At 51.6% G+C, this 16815-nt stretch overlaps 1 protein-coding gene across 5 annotated transcripts in view; it reads right to left on the reverse strand.

The window, feature by feature from the left end:
• Window positions 1–2359: 2359 nt before the first annotated feature.
• Window positions 2360–16815, reverse strand: part of LOC102411148 (protein FAM169B) — an 88222-nt gene continuing 73766 nt past the window's right edge. For 2 of the 5 annotated variants that reach the window (XM_045163711.1, XM_045163710.1), the window contains exons 6-8: window positions 12792–12974; window positions 10877–10972; window positions 8188–10746 (exon numbers count right to left, since the gene is read on the reverse strand). In XM_045163711.1, coding sequence (XP_045019646.1) covers window positions 10181–10746; window positions 10877–10972; window positions 12792–12974 — 845 coding nt within the window. In that variant the 3' untranslated portion in view covers window positions 8188–10180. Of the gene's footprint in view, window positions 5005–6474; window positions 7972–8187; window positions 10747–10876; window positions 10973–12791; window positions 12975–16815 lie in introns of those variants that run through there. The other 3 variants (XM_045163712.1, XR_006640325.1, XM_025271557.3) reach the window with 3 other exon arrangements.

Here is a 16815-nt window from a genome sequence, read left to right on the forward strand (position 1 = left end):
AGACCCTCTGGAACAAGATGCCCAATGCCGAGGTGGCTGAAAACGGAAAGTCCAGTGAGGTCTAGTGCAGGGTAACGGGTGTCACCACCGCCGCTGGACCCTGCACCCCCGAGGCGAGCTTCCGCAGGACCCTGGGTCCCCAGCACGCTCCGCCCACCTTGCGTCTGGTTTTCCTCGCTGAGTATGCTGCTAAGGTTCATCTGTGCTGTTGTATACATTACCACTCCATCCCTTTTTATAGCTGAAGAATATTCCACCGCATGGATATACCACATCTTATCTATCCCCCTACCAAGTGAGGGATTTTGAATTGATTTCCAATTTTTATTATTATCAGCAGTGCTGCTATGAACATGTGTGTACAAATCTTTGTGTGGACAGTTGCCTTCAGCTCCCTTGGGTATATACCAAGAGTGGGATTTCTGGATCTCACGGTGTGGGTCTGGGATCTCAGGACATCTTTCTTCCAAGTAATGGCTCCTCTGCAGATTTTTCTATATTCATTGTACAGTCAAATAACTTTCTCCCCAATAACTGCCATTAGACGGGAATAAAAGGCCACATGTTTATAAAAACAACCATTAGTACTGCAACACCAAAAGTAACCCAAGGAAAAACAGACAAACTGGACTTCATCAAAATTCAACATGCTGCGCTTCAAATGACACCACCAAGAAAGTGAAAAGACAGCCACAAAATGGGCAAAAATATTTGCAAATGATACGTGTGATAAAACAATTGTATCCAGACTTACATTCTTCAGCTATAAAAAGAAATGAAGTGATGCACGCTACAACATGAGCGAACCTTAAAAAATTATGCTTAAATAAAAGGTGCAAGTGACCACACATTGTATGAGCCCACGTGTACAGCATGTCCACATGGGCAACTCTACAGCGAGAGGGTCAGTTCATGGTTGTCTTGGGCTGGGCAGGGGTGGAAAGGGAGAGACTGCTCACAGGTACAGGGTTTCTTTTTGAGGAATTGGTTGCAGTGATGGATGCACCACTCTGTAAACATACTGAAACATGGCAGTATATGCTTTAAATGAAATAAAGTTTATGGACTGTAAATCAGATCTCAATGAGCTGTTATATAATAACATGCAAGAACATGGAGAACTTAATATTTTAAAAGGTGGTTTAATAAAACAACACCCCATGCACACCGTCTCACTGATACTCGTGCATGCCCGTCACATGGAAGGATTCCTGCACACAGCCCCTCACCAAGAGGGCCGTACACTGCCAGGGAGCGGCTGCTCTGAGCCCATCACGTGTCCCTCTCATGCAGTTCGTTTGTATGTCTTCGAATGAATTACATCAACAGATGGGTTTTCCTTCCTTGGGAGGATTCCTTTATTGAGTAGTAACTTTATCAAACCCCTGAGCCACTTTGATCAGTTAATTCCCAGGTAAACACAAAGCACGGATGATCGATCTCCAACAGTGCAATGTTCGCAGCTCACATCGACGCGTGTGGGAGGATCCATCCGCCGTCACTCACAGCAGCCCCTCGGCTGCACACCTGAGACCCCTGGATGGCTGTGCCTCCTTCCAGAGAGCCCACATGCCCTGCGGGTGGCTTCTGGCATCTCCACACAGAGCCCTAAGCTCTGCTTCTATGCAGCTGGCCTCCTATCTCTTCCCAACGGTATAAAAGAGACACGCACACTGGAGACTCTGGGAAGGACACTTTCAGAGAATGGTCTCCTGGGGTCCAGGGACCATGCCCTACTTCTCTGTAAGATGCAGGGTTGGCCCTGAGCACACACACTGAATATGGGCTGTACAACAGTGCCAGAGTCCAGCTCCAGCAGCCAGGGAATCAGCCTGAAGGGATGAGCGGTGTTGGCAGAGAATGATGTAGCCTCTGACTCAAGGTGTGGGACTACATGTTTATTTCAAGCTTCAGGTTTTCTTTTATACTTTGACGAAAGCATAGGTCAGAGGTTTGACATTTTCAGTCCCCCCCCCACCACCCAGATTTATTGTCTCCAGAAATCATTGTTGCCCTTCAAACAGAGTTCCTGCTTCAGTGATTCTCTCAGAATCTGCTTTACTATCTAGTATCTACTTCCTCTTATGTGTCCTATAGTTAACTTGTGATTACATTGTAACTCATGCCACATTCCTCAGTTTATTTCTTATAATTCTAAATCCTGTTTGCCCCTAGCATCCTAAGCTCACTATCTCCTAAAAAGGCTTCTAGCTATCCTTAATTATTCCTAAACCCTAAGCTCAGCAAACTTCCTTTGCCATAAACATTCCCCTCACAAACAGGTCTCAGATAACAATCCTTCCCATGGCCTCAAGCTGCGGCCTACATGCTCATCCCGGAACGTTCTTTGTAAAGATCCTTGAACAAATGTCAATGGTTAACTTTATGGATTATTCTCTGGGCACAACTGCAGAAGGCTTTGTGCCTTCTCATGCTTCTCTCAAGAACAACAAGCACCTTAACATTCTTTCCAGCCAACTCAACTGAAGAAAGAACGAGTCAGATTCACAAGAGCTGACTCCTTCATCCCGGGACCGTGCCTGCGGGATGAGGAAGAGGGGGTTGGGGCTTTTGTCAGTAATGCCTAACGCGGCTCCCGACACAACAGGACGGACAGACCATGGGTGGATGGATGGACAGACATGAAGAGATGGCAGGTGGACAGGCATGAAGGTGGCGGGGTCAATGGGCAGGTGAGCAGATGAGTGGAGAAATGGAGGGAGAGAGCAAGAGGGCCAGGGAGATGGATGGGAGGGTGCAGGGATGAACAGACGGACGGACAGACACATGAGTGAGTAATAAGTACCACGTCCCACCCCACACATCCTCGGATTACTCAGGAAGCAGCAGGTCAGAATCTCTCCAGCACTCAGCACCAGGGGTCTCCTTCCGAACCTCGGGCTCCAGGATGGGCTTCCCTGTGTCCCTAAAAAACCGAAACTGTCCCTCTGCCCACCTCTTGAGGGTCCAGCAACAGAGGAACAGAAGGAAAGTGTCACCCCTCCCTCCCGAGGAGACCTGTTACCATCCACTCCCCCTGTCCCAGTTACAGAGGGCCAGCTCTGCCCTGATACTGCGGACAGGAGAGACAACTCACCCCACCCTGGGCTGACCCTAGTGGAGGCTCAGGAAGACCCAGCAGAGACCAGGGCATGGAGGCCACGGTTAGGGGGATGCCTGAGCTGAGAGCAGACATGTGTGCAGGAGGGAGCCTGACTGATGTGTGTGCATGCATATGTGTGCGTGTGTGTGTGTGTGTGTATGTGTGTGTGCAGGAAGGAGCCTGGTTGATCTGCCTGACTGATGTGCGTGGGTGCCTGTGTGCAGGAAGGAGTGGTGAGAGAGGAAAGGCATAGACCCTTGGCAGACTCTAAATAAAACCCTTGTGCGTCTGAAGATGGGAGGTCCTGGAGATAGAAGGAGGGGCAGGCAAGCGCAGAGGTGACGCAGGACGGTGGGCTTCTGTGACGGCCCCAGGTGCTGCAAAGACAGTCTTAAGCCAAGGGGGTGGGGGTCACCAGTGATATGATCAGACAGACACGCCCCCAGAAGTCAGGGCAGCACTCAGCTCACCCACCCCAAGACAGCTGACTGGCCTGCCCTGGAAAGAATCCTACTGACCCTGGGTGAGGCCAGGCCAATGCGTGGAAAGTCCACCTCACGCTCAGGAGACGGGCTCTGGGGCCTCATGGGGCTGCTGGACTGCGCCACAACCTGTGAACCACCAGCAGCACGGCCAGGGCAAGCTCGCCTGTCCCCCCTGGGGTCTGGGGGCGGGATCCCCGACAGCGCCTGGGAACTGCCCCGAGCAGGGTTGGGCAGGTATGCAGAGAGGGGAGCCCGCTGTCCCAAGCGGGCCAGGCCGGCACCTCGACGGTCACCTTCCTTAGCACAAGCCTGACCACTGCAGGCACCATCACTCCAGAAGGGCCACTGGCCCAAAAATCCCCAGGAACTTCCCCTGCAAAGCAGAAGCAGGCTGCCTGGAGCCTGCCCTGAGCGCCTCCCGCACAGGCCAGACAGGGGCTGGAGGTCCAGGTGCACCAGGCGGCCTGATCTCGGAGAGCAGCCAGCGGGGCTGAATCTTCTCTGGAAAGAAAAGCGTCTCCTCGGAAAGCCCTCTGGTGTCCGGTGTCTCGCCATTACAGCAGGGCTGTGGTGGGCGAACCCCCAGGGGATTGCTGCAGTGCTTCCTGGTGCTAAGGCAAGAGGGTCCAGTCACATGGGCCTGGAGCAGTCTTCACCAACTCATCCTGAGCTAGAGAAACCCCATTAGGCTTAACGAACAGGCTTCTGAAGCTTGAGCAGGAATACAATCACTTGCCCCCAACAGGGCTTTGGGATTCACTGCAGCGCTTCTCAGACTTGGCATCACCTGAGCCCACACATCAAGCCTGCGGTAGGGGGGTCCGTGTGGTCGTTTGTCCCTCAAAGGACAGCATAGCAGGGACACAGGGCAGCGCCCCGTGACAGGAGCCTGGAGGGATGGCAGCGCTCCAACCCCAAGGGCAGGGCCGGCATCCCCGGGGTCAGCTCAACCTGCGGGGGTCAGAGGCAGGGCGTCAGAAGCAGGGTCAATCTCCCGGGGGTCAGGGGTGGGGCCAGCCTCCCTGGGGTCAGCTCGGCCTGTGGGGGTCAGGGACGGGGCCAGCCTCCCCAGGGTCAGCTCGGCCTGCGGGGGTCAGAGGCAGGGCCGATCTCCCGGGGTTCAGAGGCGGGGGCCAACCTCCTGGGGGTCAGGGACAGGGCCAGCCTCCCCAGGGTCAGCTCAGCCTGCGGGGGGTCAGGGATGGGGCTGGCCTCCCGGGGGTCAGCTCGGCCTCCCCGGGGTCAGCTCAGCCTGCGGGGGTCAGGGGCGGGGCCGCATGCCGGCCCCCCGGGCAGCCCGGCACCCGCCGGTGTCCGCCCCTCCTGCCCCGCCGGGCAGGCTCGCGCAAGCCACCCCTCTGCTGCCTTCAGGGCGTGGTCTCCACCGGTCTGCTCCCGGTCTCCGCTGATCCTCTCCTAAAACCAGAAGAGAAGCAACAGAGCGTCTCAGTTAACTCTGAAAGCCCTGTTGGGGTCCTGGCCTGGCCACGCCAAACTCAGAGCGGGCAAGCCAGGTTCAAACACCAGGCCAGCCACTGGGTGGGCTGTCTTATGTTTTGTATGTAAGATGCTCCGTGTGCAGATTTACTGATGGGAATGTATTTACTGGTGGGGTGTGAAGTCTAGGCCAGGGGAGATCAAAGAAAGAACAAGGCTAAGGAAACTCTACTTCAAAAGTTGGAAAATGCAGATGTCCCCAGATATGCACGCCCATGGGCACACCTAGGGCACCCTGAACACCTCCTGCTTCCTCTAATGGCCTTCAGGGTTGAAAAGAAGAGGCAGAGATCAGCGAAGAGGCACAGCACACACTCGGCTCGGTAGCCTGGGGGGGTCCTAAGCCAGCCCATCTTTCCACTGCAACTCAAGGAACATGAAGGCCCTTCTCTGCCAGAGGACAAGAATTGATGTCAGACACCAGGCAGCTTTCCCAAGACAATCCAGCAGTTCCTGGGATATTTTCTGCCTTTGATGTTGAGTCTTCTATCCCAGAACCACCTACTTTCCAAGATAAGCAGCGCTCCCCACAGCGTGCAATTGTCAGTTTTGGAGTTTAACATTGTTATCACTTCTCCAGGGATTCAGGAGCAGAGGCCCTTCTATGCCAGCAAATGGATGTCAGCGCAATCACCTTGTGAGGACAAGTGTCTGGCGTGGCCTCAGGAAAATGCTCATGGAATCATTTCTCTCCAAAATCTTACAAAATACTGAGTGGCAGCAGGCCACCAAGAAATATCCAGTAGCCCAACCTTGCCCACGGTTCTATCTGCCACCACTCTGGACCATCTCATAACCTCATGCCCTATTCCATTTTCTAGCATCTGGACTCAGCAGTAAAGAACCCGCCTGCAATGTAGAAGACGCAGGAGATGAGGGTTCGATCCCTGGGTTGGGAAGATCCCCTGGAGGAGGGCAGAGCAACCCATTCCAGTATTCTTGTCTGGAGAATCCCATGGACAGAGGAGCCTGGCAGGCTGCAGACCATGGGGTCACAAAGAGTCGGACACGACTGAAGTGACCAAGCAGAAGCATGTGCACTGGAGGAGCAGGGGAGGAAAGAAAAACACATTTGTTCTGCCTGAAAGACACTGGTCCGTCGCAGAATTTGAAATTCAGATTTTTCCATATTTCCTTAACAATGTAAAGTTACAGCTGATTCCCATGTGTTTTCTGTTTTGTCTTGGCTTTGTTGGAGCTTGTCAAGCTTAGAGAAGAGGGCCACGAAAACTCTGATTGCAATGGTGTTTCCATCCACCACAGCTCAGAGATTCTGAGCATAAATCAAGGGCCCACTGCTGCAGAGGAGCCCAGAGCAGAGGTGTTCAGGAGGCTGTGCGAGCACGGCCCCAGGACCAGCCCTAGAATGACACACATTTGTCACTGTACCTTGTGGTCTTCTCCGTTATGGGACAGCCTGGGTCCATCATCCTGAGAAGTCTGCCCACGAGTAGCCATGGCCTCCTTGGAATGTCCTGGGTGAGCTGCCCTCCCCAAGCAAGAGAGTGAGGTGAGCAAATGGAGTGACTCGCAAGGGAGCAGACAGACAAACGATTACTAATAGAAGGGGGACCCCCTATGATCATGTAAAGCGTGGCTCCCCACAACCCAGTTCCATCCTTTTTGATCTTCACCCTGACATTTGCTATGTGCCCTCCTAGGACAGGAAAACCTGCCAGGTTGTTGGGAGAGCACCTCTACTCAAGCATTTCTAAGCCGGAATTTAGATCTATTCTCCCAGCTGTTCAGGCATTATTTGGAGTCATATTTCCCATTCTGTTCCTCAGCCCTCCCCTTTGCACATTGGAATTCCTACTCACAAGAGACACACGCTAATTCAGCCTCCCTCTGCGTCCTACCAAACAAGCACCAACTTGGAAGGGGGTAACTTTCTTATCCTACTGTGTAACCTCCCCACACCTCAAAATCCATATGTGAAGGTGTGGTGGGGGGTTCAGATACCTTAGGCAAAGAATGGGCAGTTTTCTATTTGAGCTGAAAAGACAAATCGCATTTTTCAAATAAAGAATACATGTACTACATTTTACCTATATAAATAAATGTGTAAAGTTTCATTTCCAGACATCATAAATGACCAAAATTTGGTTTGGGAAATTTTAATTATAAGCATTTAAAAACACCAGCCCTCATTAGCTGTCTGTGATATGTAAGGATTCTATACAACACAGTACTAATTGCCCATGTACTTTCCTTCACAAAAACCAGCCTTGTTCACTACTGTATCCTGATCACCTGGACAGTGAGAAATGCTGAGAAATGCTCCGTTAACAGTGATCAACTGGATGAGGGAATGAAGTAGATCATTCATCACACATCTTCTTCCTTTCCTGGTGTGTGAACCTTTGTTTTTCACGTGTTATGGACACGTGCGTGCGTGTGCTAAGTCGCTTCAGTCGTGTCTGACTCTTTGCGACCCCATGGACTGTAGCCCTCCAGGCTCCTCTGTCCATGGATTCTCCAGGCAAGAACACTGCAGTGGGTTGCCATTTCCTTCTCCAGTGTTATGGGTGAAAGTATGCCAATAGGTATCAAACTTTCACTTGCATTTTATTCCTAGGCAATGAAAGTGCAATACTTTTTTATTCTTATTGATGAACGCACTAATTTGGACCCACGAGGATGAGAAACAGAAACAGCCACACAGGGCGAAGGCAGAAGCCTGCCCATTACCGTCTGGGGCTGCAGACGATAACAGTGGCCGCTAGAGGGAGCCACACGACCTTTCAAAGAGCAGCGATAGCCCAAAATGCCCTTCCAACGCGGCGGTTCTGCCCTTTGCTCCTCTCAGCATAGCTCTCCCCCATAAACATGCTCCATGTAATGTCGGACGCTCCGGAACAAGCTGGAACAAGTTAGAGCTGCAGTCTGCAAAGCATCAGGCTTTTAGAAAAATGCCCCCACCTCCTCAGCGCAAATATTTCACATCTCTAAATGTCCATTCCCTCCAGCTTAAAAATTACATATAAATAGAAAAAAAAAATGTTTTTCCCCTGAGGATGACAATCGAATGTACTAAAAATTCACCTGGAAAAAGAAAGCAAAAATATAACCTAAAAATGAAAAAAAAAATTAACCTGTGTGTAATTACTTCCTGCCTCCAGCAAATTTTTTCTAAAAAAAAAAAAAAACTGTTGATGTATTCAGTTTCTTCTCCTCCAGGAAAGAAACGTAGGCATGTGTAGGCTTTCAGGGAAGTCACATAAGACAGAATTCTGATCCTATTGGTCAAGTTTCAAAGGCTTCATCTGTAACAGTGTAGAAAGAAAGTTTCCCACAAACTCCTTCTCTCAAAAGGTCTGCATAACCCTGAAAATATTTTCAGGGCCTTTATAAGCCACAGATGTTATCTACAGTCAGGACCATGCGAACTCTAAAAGCCCCAACACAGCTTCAAAAATAGATTTTAAAACATCTGAAAGGAGCAGAAATTAATTTCCCACTGGGATGTTGTGGAATGTTGTAAAATGTCTGCGCCTTCCTTAGAATGTAAAAAGCCATGGCCCCACCGGGCTTCTTGCTAAAGTTCTATTCCTATGGTCCATGAAACTGTGGGAGACCTCCTAAATAATAGTCAGGCATGAAGGCACAAAAGATAGAAGTTGAAAAACAGAACAAATCAAGAAAGTGACCCTAAGAATAATTAAAAACTAAAAATAAATGGTCTCATGAGATTTCCAGGGAAGAGAAGTTTCCAGAACCTGCTCTGTTTGGTGCTGGTTGGGAAACCCCAGTGGGCTAACATGAGCTGATTTCTATGAGGAGAGAAACAGACTAAAAATTGAGAAACTCCAAGCATCTGGGCTAATCTGTGACTGCATCCGTGGCCCCCACTCTCCAACCTGGAAAAAACCTGCGTGTCAGCGCTAACTGACAAAATCGTTACAAGATGAAGCTGGTTGGCGGAAAACCTTGGCCAGCGAATTAAAATCCTGACTGCTGGCCCTGGGCGAGACAGGAGGTGTGGGTAAAACTGGGAACTAACCATGATTTACACAGGGAGTGAAAAGACCATAATTTAGAGTTTTTTTTAAAAATTACAGTTTCTGTAATCTAATTATAACCCTAATTATAAGCATGGCCCTTCTTCCTTCAAGGGACTCCAGCATGTTTCTAGAACATTCTCTGTGAAAGTTCATTTCCCGTTTTAAGGAGAGAGTTGGTGCATCTCGGAGTGAGCTACCGTGTCAGGGTTGGCACTGGAATCCTAGCTCGCTTCTCCTGACCAGACCACACCAGCTTCCTCAGCTCTTGAAATAACCCCCAGTGGAATTCCCCTCAGAGGAAACCATCTCCCCAGTTATGCGACAATGTCCTCCCCTGCCAACACCCTCCAGCCCCTGCTATTTCCGCATTCTGAAGGGCAGCCCCCCCACCTTTTTTTTTCCCCATTTCCAGCCAAGGAGCTGCAGTGTCCAAGCCGCAGGGTTGGGCCTGCGTGGAGGCTGCGGGCTCATTTGTGAAGCCCCACGGCCACCTGGCCAAGCGCTCGGGACTAGGCGGGCTTCCCTTCATCTCTGACTGAGCGCCGCAGGGCAAGTCACTTAACCGCCTCATTAGAATCGCAGTCACGGCCCTGCTGCGGCCTCCTCCCCAGGTGCCAGGCCACCCCATTAATTCCTGCAAAGACCCATTAAGCCTCCTGGCCCAAAGGCAGCCGAGGAGCAAAACCTATCGCTATCGTCATCAATGAGCTCCCCGGTGCTCTCCCTGGTCTCCACCTCAGGGGAATCCATCTCCCGGGGGAAGAGAAGGCCTGGCACCCAGCACGCCCATCCCTAACGAGCTGCCCACAGCCACGGGGCTGGCACAGACGCTGAAGGGGGCTGGGGACCAGGAGGAGAGGGCAGCCACGCCTTCACTGCGGCCGGTGAATCTGAACAGTTAGACCCCCCACACCCCACTGCAGCCCTGAACCCCAGCTGCCACTGAGACCCGGCCTGGGGGCATCAGCCTCCCCACCTGAGACCCCCCCTCCGGGCACAGACGCCATCCGCTGCCAAACCCACTGCACGCTTGTTGGAGGCAGCACGTGTGTCCCTCACAGGGCTGCCCACCACCCAGTGCGAGGCAGGCCTCACAGACACAGAATGTGGGCCACTGCCCACGTGAGCCCTCCCAGCGGAAGAGGGGCAGAGTCCGCTGCCCCGCGAACCTCTGTGTGCCTCAGAATCTTCACAGATAACGCACTCCACCTGTGGCAACCGGCGTCTCCAAGGCACCTTCCTGCAGACTTCCCTGATCCTTCCAATCGGAACAGGGGGACCCTGACTCCCAGGGAATCTCTGATCCGGCTACACTGAGGGAGAGCTAATATTTGAGCAAGAGGGTCTGGAAGGTGTGGCTCCTTCAGGAAGGGAGGTGGCAGCAGGCCAGGATGCCACCAACCGGCTCTCGCTCTCTCCTTAGTCCCTGCAACAGCGACAAAGAGAAGGTCTCCCCGGCAGACTCGATCCGAACCAACCCTAGAAGTGATCAGCCCACAGGGCACAGCTCCACCCCACTCACAATCCAGATGAAGTCTTGACTGTTGAAGCTGAACCTTCAGCCAGATGTTGTCTCGCTGGCCCCAGGCTCCGGGGGGCTCCACCTCCCACAGGCGTCCCCGCTCAGCTGGGTGGGCCGTCAGGAACTTCCTGCAGACTGGGGGGAGGTGCACAGAGCGGTCAGGGGGGCTGCTGACCGTGCCCACCCTCCCCTGTGTCCCCCGCCCGGCCCACCCCCAGCTCTCTGACCCCTCTGTGCCCCTCCCCTGCCTCCCACCTTCACCCACCCCGTCCAGCCTGCTCGGGGCCACAGTGAAACACCACTCGCGGAGGGTGGAGGGGGGGCCTTAAACCACCGACAGTTGTCTTCTCATAGCTCTGGTCTGGAAGTTCGAGATCAAGGCGTCAGCAGGCTTGCCTTCTCCTGAGACCTCCCTTCTTGGCTTGGAGATGGTTCTTCTGACTGTGTCTTCTCCCCATCTCCCTTCTGTACCCACTGGGCCCTTTCTCCTCTTCTTATGGGGGCCTCCTCTTACTTGTCCTGTTGGATAATGGCCCCCCTTAGGACCTCATCCAGCCTTAATCACCTCCTTATAGCTCCTGGCATCACTGACACAATGGACATGAGTATGAGCAAACCCCAGGAGACAGTGGAGGACGGGGGAGCCTGGCGTGCTGCAGTCCATGCGGTCACAAAGAGTCGGACACAACTGAGGGACTCCATCTCCACATACAGTCACCCTGGGGGTTAGACTTCGGGGGGCACCCTATTCAGCCCCATAACATCACCCACCCAGTCCCCTCTGCAGACACCGTCCCCGCCTCTGAGCTCCACAGCCCTCCTCTCCCAGGGACCCTTCCCGCTCATCCACAGACGTCCAGACTCCAAATCCCTCAAGGTTGTAGACGTCTATGCCACATTCACAGGGTGAGCATTTCCACATGGCAGGGCCCCAGTTCTGCCAGCACCGGGGGCTGCATCAGGCCACTGGCAAGAGCGCAGATGGAAACCCAGAGGGCATGATGCTAAGAAGGTGGAAGCCGAGCTGGTCGAGTGCTAGATAGGAAGCCCTGCTCTCCTGTCTTGCCAAATGTAACTCCTCAGTAAGAGGAAAAGCCAGTTTTAAATTTAGAATTCTTAGACTCCTGGGTGTTTTGCACTTGAAGGTGGCAATGCCAAGAGAGCCGGCCCCCAGCTGGCAGCCCACCCTCTCCTCCCCGTCCGGCTCCCCGCACACTGGACATACGAACGTGGACCCCACCAGAATAAGGACGTGCAGATGGGTGTTAGGGTCCGCCTTAGGTGCACAGGCCCAAGATGGCATCCACTCGGGCCCTCGGCAGCCCCGGGCAAGAATCCTGGGGTTGCAGTAGCCTGAGCTAGTTTAGGAGTGGCCTGGACCCGGCTGAGAACATCCCCTTGGGCCCACAGATTCCTCATTCCATGGACAGAGGTTCAGCCTCGACAAGGTGCTAAAGCATGGGGCCCTGGGCAGCGGGCCCTCTGGGCCCTTCCAAGGGCAGGACTGTACCGGATAAAAGGCGGTCAGGGAGGCGTGGAGCAGCCGGCCTGAGCCTCCAGCTGCTGCTCTGTCTACACACTGCCTGCTCACCCCCCAGCCCAGGCACAGCGAGGGCAACGCAGCAGTAGCTGAGACCCCAAGTGTGATTCGCAGTCAGCACCTTCAGAGCTTCCTTCCCTGCCAGGTGGAGATACAGGCCATGGGAGGGTCTTTGCAGTGTGGCCCCGGTCCTCTGAAGCCTGCTCCTCCCCAGGGGAACCTGGGGAGAGCTCAGAGCATGCTTCCCTCAGCTCCTGGTCCCCCTGGGGCTCCTGGCTGGAAGGGCAGAGTGATGATCACCATCTTCTCAGGAGAGAGCAAAGGCCCACTGAGGCCCGACAGCAGCTGTCAATGGAGTGCAAGTTCCCTGCATTCTGCTTCTCTCTGACGCTGGGTTGGTTTGGTTTTTATTATTTTCTAAATCCAGCTCTTTCTCAGGGGCTGGACAAGGTTTGCCCCTTGTGATCAAGCTTGCGGTCTCAGTGCTGAAACAATGGGAGATTTCTCAGAAGGAAGAGAAAACCCACAGGCCTGTCATGGTGCCAGGGCCTCCGAGGGACCTCCCGCCCCGGAATCATCTGGAACACACGGGAGTTACACATCCCACTCCCCAGACACCCCTCCCCGACGCAGCCGTCACCTTGGTACATGGCGGGCGAGATGGGCCAGCTGACACCCAGGGCCTCATCCTCTCGGAACGTCTGGCAGAAGTCCCGCAGCATGGCTAGCCCCAGGCCCCGCCGGCGGTGGCGCCTCCGGACAAACACGGTGTCGAAGACCGGCAGGAGGTAGCAGGTACCCGTGCCGTCGCCGCACAGGCTGCCTGTGGGAAGGCAAGAGACACGCGTGGTCCCCCGGCCGGACCAGCCTGCCGGGACCCAGCGGGACCCCACTTGGCCAGGTCCCTGGTACCCCTGGAAGCAGCGCCAGCCTCACAAACTAAACGCCCGAAGACGAGACAGCAGATCACTCGAAACCACCCACTCCTCAGCTGACTGGCAGCCCAGACGCTCTCAACTGCTGCGAGCAAGGCCACTCGGCTATCGCCCTGAAATCGCAATGAACTCAGGGGACTAGGCAGGGTGAGGCCACGATGCACACAGAGTCCTCACACCCCTCCCTCACTGAACACAGTTCAGAGACCCCCCAAAGCCAAGGAGGAGCATCTGGGCAACATCAGAGTTCCCCCTGAACCCAGGGAAATGGGCTAGGACTTGTTCCAGGGTACAGAGTTCACCTTGGCCAATTATGGCAAAGCACATTTACCACAAACAGACCAAGTCCTGTTTTCCATGGAGCATGACTGACACTGCTATTGCAGGGCAAGGCGGGCTTCGGCTGGCCCCTGCCCCACTTTTCCACACTGATTTAACTTCACTGCAACCAGAACTAACACCAGTACAGTTGCTGTTTCTGCAACAGGAAGATGCCCGTGCAGTCAGTCACCTCCGTTGTCACCCTAAGCTAGAAAATGCCGCGTGCACCCGACTACATCACCTTCCTCACTTCCCAACTACACGGTTGCTTGTGCTCTGAATGCCCCAGAATCTAAGAAAAGAAACATGTCACCTACTCAGCGCCTATTGGAAGAGGTGGTATTGGTGCCTGCAAAAAGTTCAAAGGTAAGTAATTTCCCAAAGAAACAAACAAACGAAGAGTCGAATTAGCCAGGCTGAATTACAGAAGTACACACTATTATAGTGAACTGTTTGCAAAAATGGCCACAGTTATCCCCCTTTTTATATCCACACACCTCTGCATGTGATTCTGAAGCTTCTCCCATCAAGAGATGGAGTTTATCTCCTCTCCCCTTCAATCTGGCTCACCGGTGACTCACTCTGAGCAACAGAAGGATGCTGGCAAGAGCACACCAGCTCCGAGCCCAGGCCTGCTGGGGCCCAGGGCCTCTCCATTCTCTCAGATCTCTACCCCTCACACGAGAACAAACCTGGGCTAGCCTGCCACCATGCAAGAAACAGGCCCGGGCACCCTCATGGTGCCAGCCAACATCTAGCTGGTCCTAAGAAACAGCTGATTAGGCGACTGCGGACACATAGGCCAACCCGGCTTAGGGCAGAAGAGCACCCAGCTCTGCCTCACCAAAATCACCAACCAAAATGCCAGCTAAATAAATAGCTGGTTTTGTGCCCAAAATGAGTGAATAATCTATGACCAACAAGCAACCCCCAAGTCACTTGAGATGGTAATTATTAAGTATTTGTGCTTAACCCTCAATGTACCTGAAATGACAGGACCAACTTGGTTGGAATTATATAACTTGCAACTTTTACAGATGATGAGAACAATATTCCCCAAATAGCAAAGTCCTCCAAAGCTAACAATGCTTAAAATTACATAAAGATACAACTCCACTCACAACAGCATTAAAAGAAAAGTAAATACTCAATGGAGAAGGAAATGGCAACCCACTCCAATATTCTTTCCTGGAGAATCCCAGGGATAGGGGAGCCTGGTGGGCTGCCATCTATGGGGTCGCACAGAGTCGGACACGACTGAAGTGACTTAACAGCAGCAAATACTCAATATATTTAACAAAGGAAGCATGAGCCTTAAATTACTGAAGACAACAAAACATTGTTGAGAGAAATTAAAGAAGATCTAAATAAATGAAGAGAAATTCCATGTTCAAGGACTGGATGACTCAATACTGTTACGTCGGCAATTCTTCCCAAGTAGATCTGTAAGTTTAGTTCTAGCGAAATCCCAGCAGGCTTTTTTTGTGGAAATTGACAAGCTGATAGTAAAATTCACATGAAATGGGTATCTAGGATAAACAAAAGAGTTTGGGGTGGAGAGGAAGGAGAAAAATGAAGTTGGAGGCTTTACACTACCCAATTTCAAAGCTTCTTATAAAATCAAGGTACTCAGACAGTGTGATAATGGGGCAAGTGTAAGCTACAGATGAGTGGAGCAGAAGGGCGGGTCCAGAAGTAAACGCTTATGCTCTGAATTTCTATAAAATACCCAGGTAACTCAATATGGGAAAAGATAGTCTTTTCAACAAATAGTGGTAGTATGACTAGACATCCATAAGCCAAATATTAATTAATTAAAAATGAATAAATAAAGCTGGAACACAACAAAGCCCAGAATTAGATCCACACAAATAGTCAACTGCTCTCAGACAAAGGAGGAAAGCAAAGTCAATAGTGGAAGAACAGTCCTTTTCAACAAACAATGCTGAAACAGGTGGACGTCCACACGCAAAACCATGACTCAACATGAAACCCTTCATAAAATGAACTGAAAATGGATCACAGACACAAATGTACAATGCAGAACTGCAGGACTCCTAGAAGATAACATATGAGAAAATCTAGATGACCTTGGGTTTGGCAATAAACTTGTGCCTACAGCATCAAAGGCATGATTCATAAAAAACAATTGATAACTCAGTTTCATTAAAATCAAATGTTTCTACTCTGAGAAGGACACTGTCAAGAGAATGAGACACCACAAACTGGGGGGGGCGGGCAGTGCAAATATCTTCAAAAGACATATCTGATAAAGAACTATTATACAAAATATACAAAGAACTCATAAGACTCAAGAATAAAAAAAACAAAGAATTGATTAAAAAGTGAGCCAAAGACCTTAATAGACATCTCACCAAAGAAGTTATGCAGATGGCAAGTAAGCATATAAGATGCTTACAAGTAAGAATATGATGCTCCACATCATATGTCATCAGGAAAATGCAAGTTTAAAACCAGTGAGATGCGACTACATACTTAGAACAGCCAAAGTCCAGAAAACTGACACCACCAAATGCTGGTGAGGATGTGGAACAAATGGAACCCTCCTTCACTGTTGGGAATGCAAATGGTACAGCCACTCTGATGACAGGTTGGTGGCTTCTTATAAAACTAAACCCACTCTTACTACAGGATCCAGCAATTGTGCTCATTTGGCACCCCACTCCAGTACTCTTGCCTGAAAATCCCATGGACGGAGGAGCCTGGTAGGCTGCGGTCCATGGGGTCGCTAAGAATCGGGCACGACTGAGCGACTTCACTTTCACTTTTCACTTTCATGCATTGGAGAAGGAAATGGCAACCCACTCCAGTGTTCTTGCCTGGAGAATCCCAGGGACAGGGGAGCCTGGTGGGCTGCCATCTATGGGGTCGCACAGAGTCGGACATGACTGAAGCGACTTAGCAGCAGCAGAAGGAGTTAAAAACTTATGTCTACACAAATATTTACAGTACCTATATTCAGAACTACCAAAATTTGGAAGTGGGACTTCCCTGGTGTCCAGTGGCTAAGACTCTGTGCTCCCAATGCAGGAGGCTTAGGTTCGATCCCTGATCAGGGAACTAGACCCCACATGCTGCAACTAAGACCCAGCACAGCCAAATAAATAAAAAAATAAACTTGGAAGCGACCGAGATATGCTTCAATGGGAGAGTGGGTAAATAAACCATGGTGCATCCAGATGATGGAACATTATTCAGTGCTGAAAAGAAATGCACTTTCATGCCCTGAAAAGAAATGGAGAATCTTACAGAGTATCACTAAGTGAAAGAGGCCAGTCTGCAAAGGATGTGCTGTGTGCTTAGTCACTCAGTCGTGTCCGACTCTCTGTGACCCCATGCACTGTAGCTGCCAGGCTCCTCTGACAATGGGGATTCTCCAGGCAAGAA

This window comes from Bubalus bubalis, chromosome 20 (assembly GCF_019923935.1).
Source record: "Bubalus bubalis isolate 160015118507 breed Murrah chromosome 20, NDDB_SH_1, whole genome shotgun sequence".
Taxonomy (NCBI): domain Eukaryota; kingdom Metazoa; phylum Chordata; class Mammalia; order Artiodactyla; family Bovidae; genus Bubalus; species Bubalus bubalis.